Source organism: Nannospalax galili, unplaced genomic scaffold, assembly GCF_000622305.1.
Source record: "Nannospalax galili isolate Female #2095 unplaced genomic scaffold, S.galili_v1.0 scaffold809, whole genome shotgun sequence".
NCBI classification, from domain to species: Eukaryota; Metazoa; Chordata; class Mammalia; order Rodentia; family Spalacidae; genus Nannospalax; species Nannospalax galili.
Window position 1 is genome coordinate 966776 of NW_008360015.1, and position 23183 is coordinate 989958.

General features: G+C 44.1%; 1 protein-coding gene across 1 annotated transcript; it reads right to left on the minus strand.

Moving 5' to 3' along the window:
• Positions 1-5736: 5736 nt before the first annotated feature.
• Ocm2 (oncomodulin 2) lies at positions 5737-12924 on the minus strand. The gene is made up of 4 exons (XM_008824018.1): positions 12864-12924; positions 11701-11833; positions 10082-10191; positions 5737-5762 (listed from the first exon to the last, which is right to left on the minus strand). The coding sequence occupies exons 1-4, from the start codon at positions 12922-12924 to the stop codon at positions 5737-5739; spliced, it is 330 nt and encodes a 109-aa protein (XP_008822240.1).
• Between the last annotated feature and the right edge of the window lie 10259 nt (positions 12925-23183).

Consider the following 23183-nt stretch of genomic DNA (forward strand, 5'->3'; position numbering starts at 1 on the left):
TGCACTTGTATACATAAAGGCAAAAACACTCATACATAAAAGTAAAACTAAATAAGTAAATTGTTTTAAGTCTCCAATTTTGGGTTATTGTTTATAACCCTCCCAGATGAAGGTATAGACTACTAACAATTTTCATTCTTCCTTCTGTGAAATACATGCTGAATAGAACCCATTTCAAAGTGAATTGCTTTGTATAAAACAATGTATACGACTCAAACCTAGGTAATTTTTTCTCAGACAGAGTGACCTCAAACTTACTCTGTATCCAAGGATGACTTTGAACTCCTGATCCTCCTCTACCTCCCAGGTGCTGTGATTGCAGGAATGCATCACCACACCCAGTTTATGTGATGTTGGGGATCTGAACCCAGGCCTCCATGCATGCTAAACAAGCACTCTACCAACTAAGCTACATCTCAAACCCCAAAGATAGATCGTGTGTGTGTGTGTGTGTGTGTGTGTGTGTGTATGTGTGTGTGTGTGTGTGTGTGTGTGTGTGTGTGTGTGAGAGAGAGAGAGAGAGAGAGAGAGAGGTGCACATGTGTGACCTTGGACACGTGCAGAGGTCAGAAGAGTACATCAGGTACACTACTTTATCACTTTTTCCCTGGGACAGGGTCTCTCACTGTACCTGGAGCTGGGCTGTCAGCCAGCAAACCTCAGCAATCCTCTCTCTACAGTGCTGGGGTTCCAGGTGCAAGCAACCATGCTTGGCTTTTTATATGGGTTCAGAGGATCTGAACTCAGGTCCTCATGCCCATGGAGCCATCTTCCCAGTCCCCAATAACTCCTTTTGATGGTTACTGTTCAGTAAGCAGAGACTGTGAAATTAAGTTCCTGAAACCGGGTTAGAATATAAACGTAATATATTTGGGATTTTGTTTGTTTTAGATTTGATTTTTAAAAGTTTACTTATTTATTTTTTATTTATTTATTTTTTGGTCTTTTTGAGACAGAGTTTCCCTGTAGCCTCAGCTGTCCTGGAACTCACTGTGTAGACCAGGCTGGCCTTGAACTCACAGAGATCCACCTGCCTCTGCCTCCTGAGTGCTGGGATTAAAGGTGTGTGCCACCATGCCCGGCCATACTTATTTTATGTGTATGAGTGTTTTGCCTGCATGTATGTAAGTGCACCACATGGGTGCAGTGCCCACAGAGGCCAGAAGAGGGCGTTGGATTTCATGGAACTGGAGTGATGGGTGGTTGTTAGCTGCCATGTGGATGCTGGGAACTGAACTCAGGTCCTTTGGAAGAACAGTAGGCGCTCTTAACTGTTAAGCCATTTCTCCAGCCCCTAGATTTGATGTGAGAGTGTCTGTCTGTCTGTTTTTTTGAGACTGGGTCTCCCTGTAGCCCCAGAAGGCCTGGAACTCTTATGCAGACCAGGCTGGCCTTGAACTCACAAAGATCCACCTGCCTCTGCCTCCCAAATGCTGGGGAAAAAAAAAGCATGTGCCACCACTCCCAACTCCTAGATTTGATTTTTTGAGACCTAGTCCTCAGTATGTGGCCCAAGCGAGCCTTGAACTCCCAACCCTCCTGCCTTTCAGTCTCCCAGATATTGAGAATTACAGTTATACACCACTGTGCCTGGCAAGTATAGTTAAAATATATGAAATGACAAAATAGAGTCATACTTTTGAAACAGAAAGAATAAAATTCATCAATAACCGTTATCTCACTTTGAAAAATCTGTGGTCATTTATCCTTAAAATATTTTAAAATTATATTTATGTACTTGTGGCGGGGGAGGGCAGAGGACAGCTTATGGGAGTTGGTTCTCTCCTTCCACTATGTGGGTCCCATGGATCGAACTCGGGTTGTTAAGCTAAGTGCCTTTACCCACTGAGCCATCTCACCAGCCCCACATTTATCCTTTTATATACTCTAAGAATTTTCCTCAGGACTATCAGAATATCATCAATAGAACTCATGACACAGGGGCTGGAGAGATGACTCAGCAGTTAAGAGTACTTCCTGCTCTTCCAGAGGTTCTGAGTTTGATTCCTGACACTCACATGACTGTTCATAATGTTTGTAGTTCCAACTCCAGGAGATTCAGCATAGGAACTCAAAGTCCAACCCTGGTCCTCTGCAAGAGCAGTACACCCTCTTAACTGTTGAGCCATCTCTTATTTTTCTAATGCTCATGAAAACAAGTACATGGCTATTACAATTAAATACGTTGATCCCCAGCCCCCCCCAAATCATCTCAAGACCCCCTTCTAATATCACTATACTTTTAAAGACTGTTTCAAGAAATAGATGAAGTTTACCAAAAAAGAATTTCGGGGCTGGAGAGATGGCTGAATGGTTAAGAGCACTTGTTGCTCTTGTAGAGGACTCAGGTTTAGTTCTCAGAACTCACATGGTAGATCATAACCATCTGTAATCCCAGTTCCAGTGGATCCAATTCCCCTTTTCTGGCCTCCTTAGGCACCAAAGACATGTGGTGCACATACACACAAAATGCACAATAAATATATCTTTTTTTTTTTTTTTGGTCTTTTTTGAGACAGGGTCTCCCTGTAGCCCCAGCTGTCCTGGAACTCACTATGTAGACCAGGCTGGCCTCGAACTCACAAAGATCCACCTGCCTCTGCCTCCCTTTTTTTTTTTCTGTCTTTTTAAGACAGGGTCTCCCTGTAGCCCCAGATGTCCTGGAACTCACTACATAGACTAGGCTGGCCTCGAACTCACAAAGATCTGCCTGCTTCTAGCTCCCAAGTGCTGGGATTAAAGGCATGCGCCACCACGCCTGGCCTAATATATCTTTTTTTAAAAAGAATTTCAAAAGCTCACTAAGCTATTTAGCATAGGAGGGGCATAGGACGTCCCCAGAACATGGTGAGTGTGGACATTAGGTTAAAAGTGTAAGCTCCTGGGCCTGGAAAGATAATAGGTAAAGTGCTTGCTGCACAAGCCTGAGGACCCGAGTTCAAATCTTCAGCACCCAGGTAAAAAGTTGGGTAAAGCAGTGTGTGCATGTGATCCCAGCACTTGAAAACATTTGAAAGGCAAACACAGGACATCTCTGGGGCTTGTGGACCATCCAGCCTAGCCTAATTGGAGAGCCCCAGATCCCAGTGAAAGACCTTGTCTCAAAAAAAGAAAATGGAGTGCCCACAAGATAGCTCAGCAGGTAAAGGCACCTGCTACCAAGCCTGACAACCTAAATTCAATCCCAGGGACCCACTTGTTGGAAGGAGAAAACTGTCAAGTTGTCCTCTGACCTCCACTCATGCACCATGGCACACACGTGCACACAAACACACAATAAATACATTTAAATTGTACTAGAAATATTAAAAATAAGGTGGAGAGTGATTGAGGAAGACACCTGATTTAATCCCTGGCCTTCATACTCTCACATGTGCATGTATACAGACATGTATACAGACATGCATACATACAAAACATACACATCATACACGTGCACACACACGTACTCTTTTTTTTCTTCTTCTTCTTTTCTAGTTTTTTTGAGGCAGAGTCTTCCTGTAGTCCCAGCAGGCCTGGACCTCACTATGTAGACCTGGCTGGCCTCACTGTCACAGGGATCCACCTACCTCTACCTCCTGAGTTTCCAAGTCCTGGGATTAAAGGTGTGTGCCACCGTACCTGGCTACACAGTGCAAACTCTTAAAATGAGTTTCCAGGAAAATCCTCCCAGGACACTCTGGTGCCCTCAACTCTGAAGTTAGCCCCAAGAAAGCTTCAGGTGCCACTTGGAAGAGTGCCATAATGAGAATTTCCTGACTTGAGACTCCCCAACCCTCTAACAGGACCCTTGAGGTGAGCCCTGAACCGCAGATATAGGTGTGATAGGCTCACGTGTGGTCACCAAGAGCCAGGAAAATGGTGGCCGAGAAGCAGGGGAAGGGACAGAAAGGTTAGGCTTGTTTTGCTAAGGGGAAAAAACACACACATAAGAACTTCAAAATGAGTCTGTGCTGAGCTAGAGCAGCAAGTTCTCCAAGATTTATAACCCAGTTCTGCTTCCTGTCACATCTCACATTCATTTCTTTCACTTAGATTGCTCTTATAGCAGCCAATACTCGGCATCAGAAACAAATATGTAAAAGTGATTTTTGTTACATTTATTTATTTACTCGTGTGTGTGTGTGTGTGTGTGTGTGTGTGTGTGTGTGTGCGCGCGCGCAAGTGCATGTGCTATGGCCTATGGAGGTCAAAGGACAATTTGTGGGAGTTGGTTCTCTTCCTCAAGTTGGGCCCCAGGGATTGAACTCCTCAGTTAGTGCTCATATCACACAATACTCGGCATCAGAGACAAATATATATAAGTGATTGTTTTTTTATATATATATTTTTTCGTGTGTGTGTGTGTGTGTGTGTGTGTGTGTGTGTGTGTGTGTGTGTGCGCGCGCGCAAGTGCATGTGCTATGGCCTATGGAGGTCAAAGGACAATTTGAAGGAGTTGGTTCTCTTCCTCAAGTTGGGCCCCAGGGATTGAACTCAGATCCTCAGGCTTGGTGACCTGTTTTGGTTTATTTTGAGACAGGGTCTCATGTAGCCTCAAACTCACTATGTAGCTGAATTTTGCATCCTGATGCCTCCACCTCCTGACTGTTGGGATTACAGGTGTGCACCACAATGGTTGACTTATGTAAGAGTTATTTTTATGCTGACTAAAATCTCATATTAATTTCAAAATCAATGAATTTCTGTGGGTAAAAACCCCAGCCTGACTGGCAATGGGATTGATTTGGAACATTTATGTATATTTTTTGAGCCCTATCCCCCTGTTTCCTCATGCAGGGTGCCAGTATGTCTGCTCATTGTTTGAGGAGACCTGAGATCTTTGGAAAGACCCTTGACCCCTTCTTGCTTTGGTCTCACTACCTTGCTGAGCAAAAAGAAAAGCAAAATCAGTTACTGTGATGATTGTCAACATAACAGGATTTAGAATCACCATGGAAACAAACCTCTGGACAGATCTGTGAGGGAGTTTCTAGACTGGGTTAATTGAGGTGGGAAAACCCACCCTAAATGTGGGTGACACCATTCCCTGGGCTGGGGTCCTGGACTGAATAAAAAGGAGAAAGCAGCCACATATGGTGGCGTACACCCTTAATCCCAGCACTTGAGAGGCAGGTGGATGGATCTCTATGAGATCAAGGCCAGCCTGGTCTACATAGTGATTTCAGGGCATCTAGGCTACAAGGGAGACCCTATCTTAGAAACCACCCCCAAAATAGGAGAAAGTGAGCTGAGCATCAGCATTTCTCTCTACTTCCTGACTGTGGATACAGTGTGACCAGCTGCCTCTTGAGTGTTGCTGCTGCCCCCACCATGCCTTCCCACCATGATGGACTGCACCCTTGAACAGTGAACTGAAATAAACCTTTCCTGCCTTAAGCTGTTTTCATTGGGTACTTTGTCATAGCAACGAGACAAGTAACTAATGCACGTACGTGCACACACATGCGCGCACACACACACATCAGTGATGAGAAATTATCTTTATTGGGTGATGTTTAAAGGCATTGTCTGCCTGGGGGCCTTACAGAAGTCATGGGGCATACCCACCACCACCAAAAAATGAATGCCACAGGCCATCTTATTCCTCACTCAAACCACAAGTACATTGCAGAAACACTTCAAGGGGAGTTGATGACATTAGTTGGGGATAGGTTGGAGAACTTCCCATTCCCAGGGCTTTGGGGACCTTCCAGCAGAGTGTCCCTTCCTCTCTTTCCTCCATAGACTTGGGATTTAAGAATGCACCATTTCCTGAAATTCTAAAATGGAAGAGATGAGAGCAGGCTTAGTGGAGGCGGTTCAGAAGTTTACAGATATGCCATCCCTGTGAGAGTTCCCTATGAGGAATTCACGGAAGACACTGAGCATCAATAACCACAGGATAAGGAGTCTACAGCATCCTGTCCAGTTCTCTGCATTTGTTTTTCAAAAAGATTTATTTTTAATTATGTGTGTGTGCCCTTGGAGGCCAGAAGAGGGTGGAGCTGGAGTGACAGGTGGTTGTGAGCTGCTCCACGTGGGTGCTGGGAATCAAACTCAGGCCTTCTGCAAGTATACACTTTTAACCACTGACCCATATCTCCAGTTCCACCTCTGCATTTTTTTTGAGACAAGATCTCCCTAGATAGCCCAGGCTGGCCTCATACAAATGATTCTCCTGCCTCATCCTCTGGAATGCTAGTATTGCAGGCTTTCACCACCATCCCCAGTTTTCTGTGTATAATCTTTTTTAATATATAATTTTAAAGACAGGGTCTTTCATAGCCCAGGCTAGTCTTGAATTTGCCATGTAGCCAAGGATGATCTTGAACTCTGGACTCCTGATCCATTGGCATCTGCCTCTGCCTCCCAGGATGGGATTGCAGGTGTGCACAGAACCATGACTTGCTTTCTTTGCATAACCGATCTCTCTCACTTTGTCTGCCTGCATATGTTATGCATGCTCATGTGTGTGCATGCTACATTGTGTGAGCACATGTGTGTATGCATGTGGGCCAGAGGTTAACTTGAATATCTTCCTTGATCCCTATACATTGAGGCAGGATCTCTCACTTGAACCCAGAGCTCACTGATTAGGTTAGTCTAGCTGACCAGCTTGCCCCAGGTCTCCCCTCTCCCAAGTGAGGGCTAGGATTACAGGCAGGTCACTACACCCTCCTGGCATTTCCATGGAGTCTAAGAATCAGAACTCTGGTCCTCAGGCTTGCATGGCAAGTACTTTGCTGCACCATCTCCCCAGCCCATGCATAATCTTATTTAACAAAATCTTTGTGTCTACAGCCTCCTGGATTAGAGCTCAGCCCAGTCATGTTCCTCTAACAATGAAAATTTCAATAATTGTCTATTGTAAATATGTTGTCTGATTACTTTAACAAATGGTTTAATAGATGGTTTTCTTTCTGTATTCTGTAGCTGTGTATTTTTCAAAAGTATTCAATAGGGTGGAACTTTGGACAAACTTTCCTCTACTGACTCCTAATCTTAGTCTTTACTCAAAGTTAATATTAATAAAAGATAGTGATACTTTTTATGTATTTGAGTGTGGTTGGTGTGCAGGCACATGCCTGAAGAGGCTGAAGAGGGCATCAGGTGTCCCACTCCATCACGCTCCACCTTATTCCCTTGAGACAGGGTCTCTCACTGAAACTGAAGTTGGCTGGTAGCCAGCAAGGCCCAGCCATTCTGTCATCACTACTCATAATGCTGTGGCTTACAAGTACACGAGAAGATACCCCCATCTAGCTCTTTTTTTAAAAGGGGGGGTCTCCCTGTAGCCCCAGCTGGCCTGGAATTCACTATGTAGACCAAGCTGGCCTTGATCTCACAGAGATCCACCTGCCTCTACCTCCTGAGTACTGGGATTAAAGGTGTGTGCCACTGTGGCCAGCAACATCTAGCTTCTTTACATGGATGCTAGAATCTAAGTTCAGGTCCTCAAGCTTATCCCTCCATCATCTCTCCAGTCTCTATGTTAACAATCTTAAGCTGTGGTTGGCTGGCACACAGTGAAATGGAAAATGGAGATTTGCTGGTTCATGGATTTCCCAATGGATATTAACTGGTGCAACTTTTATCTGTTTAGACATCTTTCAAGGCTATGCATCTTTAATTATTTTAAATTTGAGACAGGGTCTTGCTTCTAGAGCCAAGGCTGGCCTGGAATTCACTCTATAGTCAAGGTTGGCCTCAAACATCTCAGCATCCTAAATGTTGGGATTACAAACATGTGCCACCATGCCTAGCTTCATGGTTATGCTTAAATACACTGAGCTTCCCTTGCCTGGGCTATCTTTTTGAGAGCATCTCTATGGGCTGCAGTAACTCATATCGCACACTATAATGGTATGCTTTCAAATTGGTCTTAAAGATCTAGGAGCCAGATGTGGTGGCACATACCTGCATCCCAGCACTTAGGAGGCAGAGGCAGGTGGATCTCTGAGTTCTTGGCCAGCCAGGGCTAACATAGTGAGACTCTGCCTAAATAAATAAATTTCTAGGGCTGGAGAAATGGCTCAGTGGTTAAGAGCGCTCACATCCTGTTCTTCCACAGGACTGGAGTTTGATTCCTAGCACCCACATCAGGCAGCTCACAACTGCCCCTGACTCCAGCTCCAGGAGATCTGATGGTCTCTTCAGGCCTCTGTGGGCACTTGCACTCACATGTACATGCCCACACATGGACACATATACATAATTTTAAAATAAAACAAAAGATTAGGACTGGAGAGATGACTTAGTAGTTAAGAGCATTGCTGTTGTAGAGGACCTGGGTTCAGTTCCTCTACCCACATGGTGGCTAACAACTGTTTCTAACTCCAGTTCTAGGATATTCAACACCCTTCTTCTGGCCTCCACAAGCCTTGCATGGCATGGGTACACTTACATACATGCAGGCAAAACACTCAGAAATATAAAATAAAAAATTAATTCAAATATTTTAACAGTAATAAGAATCCAAGACTTGGGCATGGTGATGGTGAGGCAGGAGGATCAGGAATTCAAGAAAGCCAGCCTCACTGGGCGTGGTGGCACCTGCCTTTAATCCCAGCACTCAGGAGGCAGTGGAAGGTGGATCTCTGTCAGTTCAAGGCCAGCCTGGTCTACACAGTGAGCTCAAGGCCAGCTGGGGCTACAGAGAGACCCTGTCTCAAAAAGACCAAAGAGAGAGAGAGAAAGAGAGAGGGAGGGAGGAAGGAAGGAAGGAAGGAAGGAAGGAAGGAAGGAAGGAAAGAAAGAAAAAGAAAGAAAGAAGAAAAAAGAGAAAGAAAGAAAGAAAGAAAGAAAGAAAGAAAGAAAGAAAGAAAGAAAGAAAGAAAGAAAGAAAGAAAGAAAGAGCCTCAACTACATAGCAAGTTCAAGGTCCCAGTCAGAGCTACATGAGACTCTCTCTCTCAAACAAACAAACAAAAAGATCTAAGTATTTTTTAGTTTCTCTGATTAACGGCACAAGTAGGGCCCCCATACTCTCCTCTGAGTTTGTCACCTTAAAAAAAACATAAGCAGCATGACAAGATAAAGTATAAAAAGTCCTGCAGCCTGCACAGTTGTGACATTTGAATCTAGGACTCTGCACACAGAGGATCATAAATGGTGGTTGGTTTAGTTGTGTCTCCTGGTGTGTGTGGGGGGGTGGGGGGTGATGTTGGTGTCTTCTTCACTTCCTTCTCACCTTACCTTTGGAGACAGGGTCTCTGACAGGAACCCAGAGCTCCCCAGTAAAGCTAGTCTGGCTGGACAGTGAGCCCCAGTGACCCTCCTTACATCTATACTCTTGCCTCTCCCCAGTACTGGGATTACAGGTGAATACTACCCAGCTTTTAACATTGGTGCTGGCAAGCACTTTACCGACTGAGCCATCTCTCCAGCCTTTGTTCTCTGTTTAATATTGGCAGAAGGATGTCTTTGTTTAAACCCTGGGCAGCATGGAGGACTTTCTGTTTGATACAAGAAACTCTTGGGAATTTATGAGCCTTCCCTTGCACAGTGGGGCTCAGATCCACTGGTAGACATCTCTTGCATTATTTTCAAGCCAAACCAGAGCAACTTGCATAGACGCTTGTAAGGCCAGATGGCAGCCAGCCCCTTCATTAGGGGAAGTAATCTTTATATTCAAAGACAATGGCTGGAAGTTCCTGCTTCTGTTGTATATCCCAGAATATCTTTGTGTTTGTTTAGAGACAAGGTCTCACTCTGAGGCCAGACTGGCCTTAAATTCACAGTGATCCTTTTACCTCAAGTATTGGGATTATAGGTGTGAGCCAATAAACCTATCTTTATCCAGGAGTATGTGTGTGTGTGTGTGTGTGTGTGTGTGTGTGTGTGTGTGTGTGTGTGTGTGATGCTGGGGACCAAATCCAGAGCCTCACACATACTAATCACATGCTAGACCACTGAGCTACCTCCCTGGTGATGTCAAATGTCCATGCACAGCAATTAGTGACCTCACTTCATCCCATTTTACAGATGAGAAGATTGGATTCAGCAAAGTTAAGAAAGGGGGATTTAAACCCAGAGGTCCCCATGGATGCTCCCTGTGCTGATTCTGTGCATCTTACACTATGCACAGGATCAGACATACCGTCAGCCCCAATCTTCCCGTCACCATCATTGTCTGCCGCAGCCATCAAGGACTTGGTTTCTGACTCAGTCAGCTCTCTAGCTCCGCTCTCAAACTTCTGGAGGAAAAACCTACAGCACAAGAGATGGATGGCAGTTTCCTGAAAGACTCCCTGTCTCTGTGTTCCTTCCTCCTCCTGCCCGTCCCCCCTTCCTTTTCTCCCTGCAACCCCCTCCCTCTTTCTCTCCTTCCCTTCTGTCCCTCCCTCCCCTCCCTTCCTTCTTCCATCCTTCCCCCCTTTCTCTTTGACCTTTCCTGCCTTGTCTTTCTTTCCTCCCTCTCTCTTCCCTTCCTTTCTCTCCTCCTTTCCTCCCTCTCTCCCCCTTTCCCTTCCTTCTTTCTCCCTCCTTCACTTAAGCCCTCCATCTGTATCCAGCAGTCACAAACATCAGTCAAGGCTTTAGTAAGAAAAGGTCTCCTTTGCTATGGAAACCCAATGATACACCTATTTTTAAGAGTTTTTCAAGTTTGGGGCTGGAGAGATGGTTCAGAGGGCAAGAACACTGGCTGTTCTTGCAGAAGACATGATTTGAATCCCAGCGCCCACATAGCAGCTAAGAACTGTCCATAACTGCAGTTCCAGGGGATTTGACTCCCTCTTCTGACCTCTGAGGGCATTGCATGACACGGGTGCACACTTACATACATGCAGGCAATACACACACATAAAATACAAATAATAAAGAAAATTTTAAAAAGAGCTTTTCAAATTCATTTGCTAAAGGAAATCCCTTAAACAAATGGCTAACTGCACCTACAGTCTTCAGTGCTGTGTGTAGAGAGCCCTGTGTGGATTGAGATGTGGCCAATTTGCATTCTTTTTAAAAACTATTAATTAAAAATATTTTTTTTTTGCCAGGCATGGTGGCGCACACCTGTAGTCCCAGCACTTGGGAGGCAGAGGCAGTTGGATCTCTGTGAGTTCAAGGCCAGCCTGGTCTACATAGTGAGTTCCAGGACAGCTGGGGCTTACAAGGGAGACCCTGCTTCAAAAAAAAGACCAAAAAATTTTTTAAATTATTTTTTATTTTATGTGCATGAGTGTATTGGCTGCATATGTGTAAGTGCACCCTTGTCGTGCAATGCTGGAGGAGCTCAGAAGAGGGTGTAGGATCCCCTGGACCTGGAGTTACAAATAGTTGTTTGCTACTATGTGGGTGCTGGGAATTGAACCTGGGTCCTCTGCAAGAGCAGCCAGTGCTCTTAACTGTTGAGCCATCTCTCCAACCTCTAATAATTTTTAAAAGTTATTTCTACATATGTGTGCCTATGTGAGTTTATGTGCACAACATGTATATAGGTGCCTATGAGGGCCAGAGGGCATCAGAGCCCCTGGAACTGGAGTTGCAGACAGTTGTCAGCCATCTGATGTAAGTGCTGAGGACCGAACTCTGGTCTTCTGCAAGAGCTGTGCACACTCTTAACCACTGCAGTCCCCAATTTACATTCTTTAATGAAACTTAGTCACATATCCAACACCAAGGCTGGCCATGGAAGAAACATCAGAAATACCCAGCAAAATGGGTGCCTTGTGCCCCAACCCCACCCAGCAATGTTGGGGTCCTCAGAACAAAGCTCACTTAAGCTCTTCTTCATCCAAGTATCCACTCTGGTCATTGTCTATGAACCGGAAAACATCCTTCACTTGACTGGCTGACATCTTGGAGAGGCCTGATGTCTGGAAGAACTTTTGTGGTTCAAAAGTGTCTGGGTCTAAAGAACAGAGACCAGGTTATCCTGATGCATCTAGGTGCCAAAACACAGGGCATTAAAATACTTTTCAATCATTCCTGGAGTTATATGGATATTTGACTCTTCAAGACTCTGAGAATGCCAGGAGTAGGTGGTTTGTGACGTCATGCCCTCTAGCTTTCTCTCCCCACTTGATTTTGCATATCTCTCCTGTCTCCTTGCTCTGTGCCTTCCCCTGGCCTCCCCGGCCCCTCTGCTTTTGACAGGCTTTGTACCAAGACCCCAGGGTCACAGGTGTAATTGGTGGAAGAAATCGGATTCAAGTAGATTTAATAGAATAAATACATTAACTTGTGTTTGAAACCAGGTTTTACTCATTGCCCAGGGTGTCGTGGAACCCACCATATAGCCAAGGCTGACTTGCAACAATCTTTCTGCCTCCTCCTCCAAGGGCTGGGATTACAGACAGGAGCTAACATATATGGCTGAAGTTCTCTCCCTCTCTCTTTTTCTTTCTTTCATTCTTTTCTTTCTTCCTTCCTTTTATTTTTATTTGTTTATTTTTTGAGACAGGATCTCACCATGTAGACAAGGTTAGGCTGGAACTCACAGAGACCCACCTACCTCTGCCTCCCGAATGCTGGGATTAAAGGCTTATATCACCATACCAGGCTTTGTTTGTTTTTTGAGACCAGGTCTCATGTAGCCTAGGCTGGCCTTAAACTCACCATGTAGCCAAGGATGACCTTGAATTCAGGAATTCTCCTGCTTCTACTTTCTAAGTGCTGGAAATACAGGTGTGTGCCACCATCCCAGTTCATGCAGTGCTGGAGATGGGACATGGGGCTTTGTACATGCCAGGAGAACACTCTGCCAACTGAGCTGTGGCTCTAAACCTTTGATCTTGAGATGAGATCTTACTCTGTAGCCCAGGATGGCCTCAAACTCACAATCCTCCCACCTCAGCCCTCCCCTGAACCCCCCAGTGCTGGGATTATGCTGGGATTACAGGCATGCACCACCGTGCCTGGCTCCTTGGGTCCCCCTTTACCTTGGCATTCCTGCAGAGCTGCTGCGATGTCATCAGCACTGAGCACATCTGTGATACTCATGTCCACCTAGTCACACAGAACGACATGTGATCAATGGCAACCAGAAACACGAACATCTGCAAAGAGCACACACCCTCCTTGGCTCACCATCACTGTGTATTTCTAGAACTTCAAAACATGATAAGCACCCGTTAGGTGATGAGACAGCATACCAAGCAAAAACCAGACACGAAAAAGATTCTACCCCCCTTTTGGTCTCAATACCTTCTCCTGAATATACTCCAAAAATGAGATTTTAAAAAAGACCTGCCTGGTATGGTGGCACAGGCCTTTAATCCCAGTACTTGGGAGGCAGAGGCAGGTGTATCTCTGTGAGACAGAGGCCAGCCAGGTCTGCATTGTGAATGCCAGGCCAGCTGGGGCTACAGAGAGACCCTGTCTCAAAAAACAAACAAAAGACCACACCAGGCATGATCATGCACACCTTTAATCCCAATGCTTGGGAGGTGGAGGCAGGAAGATCAGGGGTTCAAGGACATCCTTGGCTACCTAATAAACTTGAGACCAACCGGATATCAAAAATCAAAATAAAACGAAAAAAATCAAATAAATATCGGTCCTCTTGTAAATATTACATTTAATCAACCTCTTACAAGGCAGTTACAAGTTATTGAAAAATTGACCATGTTATAAACCCAGTAACATTGTCATTCATCAGCCAGTGAATGGCAATATTGAAAATAGCACACGAGAAAAGGTGCAGTGTGGGCTGCTTGAAGACCGTCTGTGGGAATCAGATGAATGAGTAGAGATGAAAATCCAAGTGCCAGTCAGGTTTATAGGAAAAGAGGACTCACTACATAAGGCACAAATCTAATATTGTGCATGTAGGGAAAAGGAGCTTGGGGTCTGGTAGGTCCACCAGCTACTCACCACTGTAGATTTAGAATCAAACGTTGGGGAGGGCAAAGAGTCGAAGCAACAAACAAAAAACCAGATGGGCTTTGACTACCTTACTAACCTGCCTTATATAGGATTGAAAGCGTGATCATTAACAACCTCTTAGATTTCATGTTCAAGGATCAAGTGAATATAGCTCAAATGTCTTACTTTGCTAATGAAACCACTGTCTTTTTTTCTATATATAGAAACATGGGTAGGAACAGCCAATTTTTTTAAAAAAAAAGAAAAAAAAATCCTCAACAAACCTTAACTAAGGTTTCAGTTCTGCAAGTGACCCAGGTTGGTGAAGTTGGAAGATACGGGAGGCCTGGCAAGGAAGGGTGTGTGTGTGTGTATGAAACATAGTAATGGGGTGCTCTGTAACTAAAGAGGGTTCCCAGATGTTTGTAGCTGCTGTTTGAGCAGGTTGTTTTTAGCTTTTAGCATATGGAACTGTGGGTGTATGTGTGAGTCTGACCTCAATCTAGGGTTGACAGACTCTAAGTCGGTACCCACAAATAGGCACTCAAGGCTTTGTCTAGCCCCATCAAAATTTCCTTTTTTTTTTTCTTTTTGAGACAGGGTCTCCCTATAGCTCCAGCTGTCCTGGAACTCACTATGTAGACCAGGCTGGCCTCAAACTCACAAAGATCTGCCTGCCTCTGCCTCCCAAGTGCTAGGATTAAAGGCATGCGCCACCACGCCCGGCTAAAATTTTCTTCTTTTCTAAAAGCTAGATTCAAATTTGTTTGTCTTTATGTTTTTCTGAGACCAGGTCTTGCTATATAGCTCAAACCTCAAACTCAAGATCTTCCTGCCTTAGCCTCCTGAGTACTAGGATTACATGTGTACCACCATATGAGACCTCAAGAGATTAAAAAAAAAAGTTCTAGGACTGGAGTGATAGCTCATGGCTCAGTGGTTAAGAGCACTTGCTGCTCTTGCAGAGGACCTGAGTTTGGTTCCCAGCATCCACATGGCAGCTCATAGCCTTTTATAACTCTAGTTCTGAGGGATCAGATGCCCTCTTCTTGCTCTTGTGGGCACTGCATGCAAGTGGTGCACTAACAGACATGCAGACAAAACACTCATACATGTAATTATTTTTAAGTTCTGGAGGAGAGACTCTTTAGTCCCCACCCCTTCCTGAGGAGCTAGTGAGTGTTAATGGCTGTTAATGTAAATAGCTCCTCACCTCTGTTCATCATTAAACTCAGTGGGTCATTAAAAATAAGACATGAAAGGAGAAAGGAGACTTGTTGGGAAGAAGAACAGATGGAGTTGGAGAGCAATAAAAAAAATGGCAGGAGGGGGCTGGAGAAATAGTTCAGTGGTTAAGAACACTGGTTGTTCTTGCAGAAGACCTGGGTTCAAATCCCAGCACCCACATGGTGGCTACGAACTGTCCTTAACTCCAGTCCCAGGGGATCCGACAGCCTCTTCTGACCTCCATGGGCATTGCACAACACGGATGCACTTACCTACATGCAGGCAATACATGCATACACATAAAACAAAAAATAAATAAAAATTTAAAAAACAATGGCAAAAGATAGAAGTGAATATTATCAAAATATATCATATACCTGTATGTATGAAATTGTCAAAGAATAAATAAAATGTTCTCCAGACTAGATCCCATGCTGCAATCAGAAATATCCAGTGACTTAGAAAAGGATAATTCAGTGTGTTAGTTGTTTTTCCAGTTGCTATGACAAAATGCCTGACAAAAATCAACTTAAAGAATGAAGGGTTCAGGGTTGCAAAGATAGCTCAGCAGTTAAGAGTACTGTCTGCTCTTACAGAAGACTGGGGTTCAAATCTCAGCACCCACATGGCAGCTAAGAACTGTCTGTAATTCCAGTTCCAGAGAATCTGATACCCTCTTCTGTCCTCCTCGGGCACTGCAGAACACAAGTGCACTTACATACATGCAGGCATAACACTCATACACATAAGATAAAAACAAGTAAATTTAAAAAAAAAAGCAAGTGTTCATTTTGGCTCACAGTTTAAGGATGCAGTCCATCATGGTGGGAAGGCATGGCAGCATGAGCATGAGGCAGCTGGTCACATGGCATCCACAGTCAGGAAGCAGAGAGATGGATGCTGCTGCTCACCTCACTTTCTCCTTTTTATTCAGTCCAGGACCCCATGGTATGGAGCCACCCACATTCAGGGTGGGTCTTCCTTCATCAATTAACCTAGAAACACCCTCACGGACATTCCCAGGAGTGTGTTTCCTAGATGATTCTGGATCCTGTCAAGCTGACCACCAATATTAACCTCCACATTCAAGAAATCTAGAGAGAGGCCTCAGACTCTTCCCTGGATAATATACCCTTGATGGTCATACTTGGCTTCCTCCAAAATATACTTCCTACTTCCACCCTAACAAAGTCATGTTCTGATGTCACTGATGAAGTCTCAGGGACAGCTGTAGCATTTCTTTGACTATCAGACCTCAGGCCAGCACCATATCTGTCTTGCCACTATATTTTTGGGGAGACAGCCTCTCACTGAGCTCCTCTTTTTTGCTAGTCTCATCAATGAGCCCCCAGGATCTGCTTGTCTCTCCACAGCACTGGGGATTATAGGTGCATGCCACTGCACCGGGATTTTTACATGGGTGCAGGGAATCCTCAACACAGGACATCATGCTTGCCCCACTGAGCCATCTCACTGACCTCCTGTCTTGTCTACATCTTGTTCCCCAATGTCTAGCACAGGGCTGGCCTCATGGTGGACACTCAGTTGTTACATGATGAATGAAAAAATATAAAAAAGCAAAAAAAGTTGAAAACGGTGTCATCAACTTCTACAATTTTGCCCAGCCTTTTAAAAAGTTGAAAATAGGGCTAGAGTTGGCTCAACAGTTTAGAGCCCATACTGCTCTTGCAGAGGACCTTGAGTTGTTCCCAGCACCCGTATTAGGTGACTTACAACCAGCTATAACTCCCAATCCAGAGGGATCTGACACCTCTGGCCTCCACAAGCACCTGCACTCATATATATATATATATATATATATATATATATATATATATATATATATATATATATATATATATATATATATATATATATATATATATATATATACATATATCTCCACATATATATCCACATATATACCCATATATATATATATACCCACATATAGACACACACACATACATCATTAAAAATAAATCTTTTTAAAAGAAATTGAAATAAGTCTCAACAGTTTTGAGCTATAGCAGGGTATGGTGAGTAATGCTTGTAATCACAGCACTCTAGGAGACTGCGGCAGGAGGATTGCTCCTAGGCTAATACTAGCTAACTTGCTATGTAGCTTGGTATGACCTTGAACTTCTGATCTTCCTGCCTTCACTTGACAGGTGCTAGGATTACAAGCTACCACACCCAATTAAAAGTATAGCCCGGGCTGGCCTTGAACTCATGACTTGCTTGGCTTATCCTTTTCAGTATTTGCCTAGCTTAAGCTACATAAAGCATTCCTGTCTCAAAAACACAAAACAAGGGGCTGAAAAGATGGCTCAGTGGTTAAGAGCACTGGCTGTTTTTGCAAAGGACCTGGGTTCAGTTCCCAGAATCCATATGGTAGCTCAACAATTATCTATAACTCCAGCTCTAGGGGATCCAACGCCCTCTTTTGGTCTTTGTGGGCATTGTACAACACAGGTACACATACACATGCAGGCAAAAATCATACACATAAAAAAAATAAAGCAAAAAGTAAGAAACCACAAGTTTTTAGTTCTGTTTTCAACATTAAGTTGCCATAGAAACAGCCAAACACTTTCTTTCCATTGAAGTGTTTTCAATTGATTGTCCAATATTTTTTTTTACAATCTGGCTATTTAAATTAAAATAGCAAAAACAAGCACACAGAAAATAGCATACGGGTTATGCAATATAGCTCTGATATTCTTTCTTAGCTTTCCTCCCTCCCTCCATTTCTCCTTTCCCTTCTTTCTTTCTTGAGACAGGGTCTAATGTAGCCCAGGCTGACCTCTAACTTGCTATGTAGCTTGGGATGACCTTGAACTCCTGATCCTCCTGCCTTCACCTGACAGGTACTAGGATTACAAACGACCACACCCAACTAAAAGTGTAGCCTGGGCTGGCCTTGAACTTGTAACTTCCTAGCTTATCCTTTTCAGTATTTGCCTACCATCATGTGCCACAGTGGCTAGCAATTTCTCTGATGGAAGATAAAGATAACAGCCAGACATGGTGTTACATACCAGTAATTCCAGCACTCAGGAATTTAAGACAAGAGACTCATGACTTTGAGGCCAGCTTGGGCTACATATTGAGGGCCCGTGTCATTAATAAAAGACTAGAGAGATAGCTCAGTTGGTTGAGTGTTTACTCCACAAGCATGAGGACTTGATTTGATTTCCCAGAAACATTAAAAAGCTGGGCGTAGTGGAGCACACTTGTAATCTCAGGGCAGAGAAGGCAGAGACAGGAGGATCCCCGGGGCTCACTGGCCCGCTAAGTCTGTGAGCTCCAGGTTCAGGGATAGACCATCTGAAAAATGTGGAGAGCTGCGGATGGTGATACAAACCTTTAATCTCAGCACTTGGGAAGCAGAGGCAGGTAGATCTCTGTGAGATTGAGGCCAGCCTGGTCTTCATAGTAAGTTCTAGGCCAGCAAAGGCTACAGGAAGGCCCTGTCTCAAAACAAACAAGCAAGAAAAAGCAAGGTGGGTGGCACCTGAGGAACAAAACCCAAGGTTGACCTCTAACCTCCACATGTATGTGCATACATGCACAGAGAGAGAGAGAGAGAGAGAGAGAGAGAGAGAGAGAGAGAGAGAGAGAGAGAAAGGAACCTAGTAAACTTGTCCCACTAATGAGGAGTGGGACATTCAATGAGACTAGTTTGAAGAGCATATTATTTGGTCTTTCCTGGTTGGTCCTGAGTTGGGAGTTAGGAAAAAAATTAGGGAGGCTGCCAGTTACTAATCCAGTCCTGGCTACTGGGGTTTGGTTGTTATAGGGCTCATGTTTGGTTTCTGAGCTGTTGGCTAGAGACAGTGGTCTGATTTCATATGAGTCCAACTTATAGACAGCAGGCTCAATTCCTGGTTGTTGTAGATAATGAATCAGAGTTCTTTTTAAGTTGCTATTTCATACAGTCTTTTTAAAGATTTATTTTTATTTATGTGTGTGTGTGTGTGCATCTAGACAGCTATATGCCACATGTGTGAGTGCCCATGGAGGCCAGAAGAGGCTATCAAATCCCCTGGAACTGGAGTTATGGGTAGTTGTGAGCTACCTAATGTGGGTGCTGGGAACTGAACTCAGGTCCTTTGAGAGAGTGGTGGAGTGTTCTTAACCACTGAGCCATCTCTCCAGCCCTTGACATACACAGGGTCTCACTGTGTAGCCCAGGGTGTCGTCAGCCTCACAGTTCATCTCTCTCAGCCTCTGAAGTGCTAGGATTACAGGTGTGTACCACACTGGGATGGAGCTCTTTTTCTTTCTTTCTTTTTTTTTTTTTTTTTTTTTTTTTTTTTTTTTTTTTGATTGATTAACTGCTTGATTTTTGCAGTCTAGGGCCTTGTGCTTGCTAGGCAAGTGCTCTACCACTGAACTAAATCTCCAACCCTGGATGGAGCTCTTTTTTATATTTGGTCTGACCATTGTCTATTATTATTATTATTATTATTATTATTATTATTATTATTATTTTATCTTTTTAGGTATATATGTGTTGTCTGCATGTGTATAAGTGCACCCATGTTGTGCAATGCCTGCAGAGGTCAGAAGAGGGTGTCAGGTCCCCTGGAACTGTAGTTACAGATGGTGGTTAGCCACCATGTTGGTGCTGGAAATTGAACCCAGGTCCTCTGCAAGAGCAACCAGTGCTCTTAACTGCTGAGCCATCTCTCCAGTCCCACCATTGTCCTATTTGGGTTCAGCCTCTCATTAGCACATTTCTGATCACATTTTAAGTATTCATTAAATTTGTGGAATAAATGCACTGACAACTGAAACAAGCCCCATCTTGATCCTCATTTCCTCTTTCAGAAATAGAGACAGTAACCAGTCACTGAAGAGGCAGTAATTAATGGTTACAATTCATGCTGATATTGGCCTCATGCATGACAGACAAGTGTTCTACTGCTGAGTCAGACTCCCAGCTCCTTACTAGGGAAATTGAAACAGGTGTTCTACCACTTGAATTATACCCCCGATCCCTCACTGGGGGATTCTAGGCAGGTGCTCTGCCATTGAGCCACACCCCCAGCCCCTCACTGGGGGATTCTAGGCAAGCATTCTACCACTGAACTATATCCCCAGCCCTCTTTTTACTTTTATTTTAAGACAGGGTCTGACTGAGTTACTCAGGCTGACCTGGAACTTACTCTATAGCTTAGGCAAGCTTTGACCTTGTGATAGTCTTGCCTCAGCTTCCCAGGTAGCTTAGATTAATAAATTTTTAAAACTTAAAAAAAATCTGAATTTCAGCATGGTGCTGGTATCTGTATGTGGTGATATATCTAATAGAGAATATCAAGTTACTGGTGAGTTTATTTATAAATGAGATTCTACTCTAGAAGTGGATTATCTTTCCCATTTGGGACTCAGAAATAATTTGTTCAATAAGTGTACATATAAAGGAGCTCAAGACAAGCTCCTTAATGAAGTGGTGCTACTGCTGTATACTTATAGAGACTGTAAAGCATCTGAGGACTGATAAAGAAAGACAGTTTGCAGGTTTCACAGATCAATGAAGGAGTGATGGCATGGTGGTAGATGTCCACAAGCACATGGCTTCATCTGGGTCTGTAAGGCTTCATCTCCTAGATTTACAGTTGGACTGGATGCATTTCTTATCCTACTATGAGTCTGTCTCTGAAAAAATGAAGATGTAAGTCCTCATTCAAAGTTACTAAGAATTTTGGGGTGGAGGGCTGAGGAGGTGGCTCAGTGGGTAAAGCACTTGCCATACAAGTGTGAGGACCAGAGTTTGGATCCTCAGAACCCACATAACTACTGGGAACATGTGGCAGCCCACCTTTAATCCCTGTGCTTGGGAAGCAGACACAAGAAACTTTTGAGTTCTTTTAAAAAAAAAATTTTTATGTGTACTTGTACCTTGCTTGAATGTGTATAAGTGCACCCATGTAGTGCAATGCATGTAGAGGTCAGAAGGTATCAGATTCCCTGGAACTGGAGTTAAGGACAGTTGTCAGCCACCATGTGGGTTCTGGGATTCGAACCCAGGTCTTCTGCAAGAACAACCAGTGCTCTTAATCACTGAGCCATCTCTCCAGCCCTGAAACCTTAGAGCTCTTGGTTCAAGTGAGAGACCCTGCCTCAATGTTTACAGTGAAGGGTGACTGAGGAAGACATCTGACATCTACCTCTTGCCTCCACATGCATATGTACACATGTGCGTGCATACCTGCACACACATGTGCCCAATGAGAACTGGGCATGTAGCTCAGCACTGGGGAAGAAGAGGTAAGAGGATCAGGAGTTCAAAGTCATCCTGATACATAGTGAGTTCAAAACCAGCCTGAGTTAGATGAAACCCTGTCTCAAATCAAACAACCTAAATAAATAAATTTCAATTAAATAAAGAGGAAGAGGAGAAAGAAAAAGATAAAGAAGGATAAAGTGGGGCTAGAGATGACTCAGTGGTTAAGAGCACTGGCTGCTTTTGCAGAGGACCCAGGTTCAGTTCCCAGCACCCATATGGCAGCTAACAATCATTCTTAACTCTTAGTTCCAGGGGATCTGACACCCTCTTCTGGCCTCCAAGGGCATTATACAACATAGGAGCACTTGCATACATGCAGACAAAACACTCAAACATAAAAATAATTAAGCTTAAAAAATTTTTTTGGTCTTTTTGAGACAGGTTCTCCCTGTAGCCTCAGCTGTCCTGGAACTCACTATGGAGACCAGGCTGGCCTTGAACTCAGAGAGATCCGCCTGCCTCTGCCTCCTGAGTGCTAGGATCAAAGGCATGAGCCACCATGCCTGGCTTAAGCTTGAAAAAGTTTTTAAAGGACAAAAAGACAGGAAAAGACAGTGATAAGGGGTTTTTAGTATAAGAGGACTTTGCACAGTCAAGTTGTTCATGACACAAGGACCTCGGGTGCCAGACACTCATGGTCATCAAAAATCAACCTGGGACAATGACTCTTGAGTTATTTTTCTCACACCAATGATGATTAAATACACTGACCATAATGGGTGTTTGCAGAGCAAAAGCAAGCTTTATTAAGGAGAATCATAGAAACTCAAGAAATTGAGGAAAAGTGAGAAAAACTCCTGAGGTTGTCTAGGGGTTGTAATGGGGCAGTGGTGGGAACAGGACAAATACTGAGATCATCGCCGTGAGAATGGTTGGTCTATTTTTTATTTTATGTAAGTGGACCTCATGTGTGCAATGCTTATGGAAGCCAGAAGAGGATGTCAGATTCCATGGAACTGGAGTTACAGATGGTTGTTAACTGCCATGTAATTACTGGAAACTGAACCCAGGTCCTCTGCAAGAGTAGCCAGTTCTCTTAACCACTGAGCCATCTCTTTGGCCCCAAAAAAATATTTTTTAAAGAAATAGTAAAGTCAGCTGGGCATGGTGGCACATGCCTTTGATCCCAGCACTCGGGAGGCAGAGGTAGGTGGATCTCTGTAAGTTTAAGGCTAGCCTGGTCTACATAGTGAGTTCCAGGTCAGCTGGGGCTACAGGGAGGTCCTGTCTCAAAAACAACAACAATAAAAGAAATACTAAAGCCGCCCTGGCATGCACATTTAATCCCAGCCCTCAGGAGGCAGAGGCAGAGGCAGGCAGATCTCTGTAAGTATGAGGCCAGCCAGCCTGGTCCACATAGTGACTTCCAGGCCAGCTGGGGCTACAAGGAGACCCTGTCAAACAACAACAACAAAAAGTAAAAAAAAAATGGAAGGAAGGAAGGAAGGAAGGAAGGAAGGAAGGAAGGAGGGAAGGAAAGAGGAAGGAAAAGAAGGATGGAAGGGAAAGTTTATTTTGGGCCACAGTTTGAGGATCGGTGGCAGGAGTGTGAAGCAGCTGATCATATCATGAGGAAGGAGGAAGGAAGGAAGGAAGGAGGGAGGGAGGGAGGGAGGGAGGGGGGAGGGAGGAAGGAAGGAAGGAAGGAAGGAATACTGAAGCCATGGGATGGAGAGATGACTCAGCAGTAAAGAGTGCTATTTTTCTTTCAGAGGACCTGAGTTTGATTCCCAACATCCACATCATGTGGCTGACAACTGCCTGTAACTACAGTACTGCATGTACATGAACAAACCCACACACATAGACATAAAATTTAAAAAATAATAATTTTTTAAAAGAAATACCAAAGCCAAAATCTAACCACATTGGG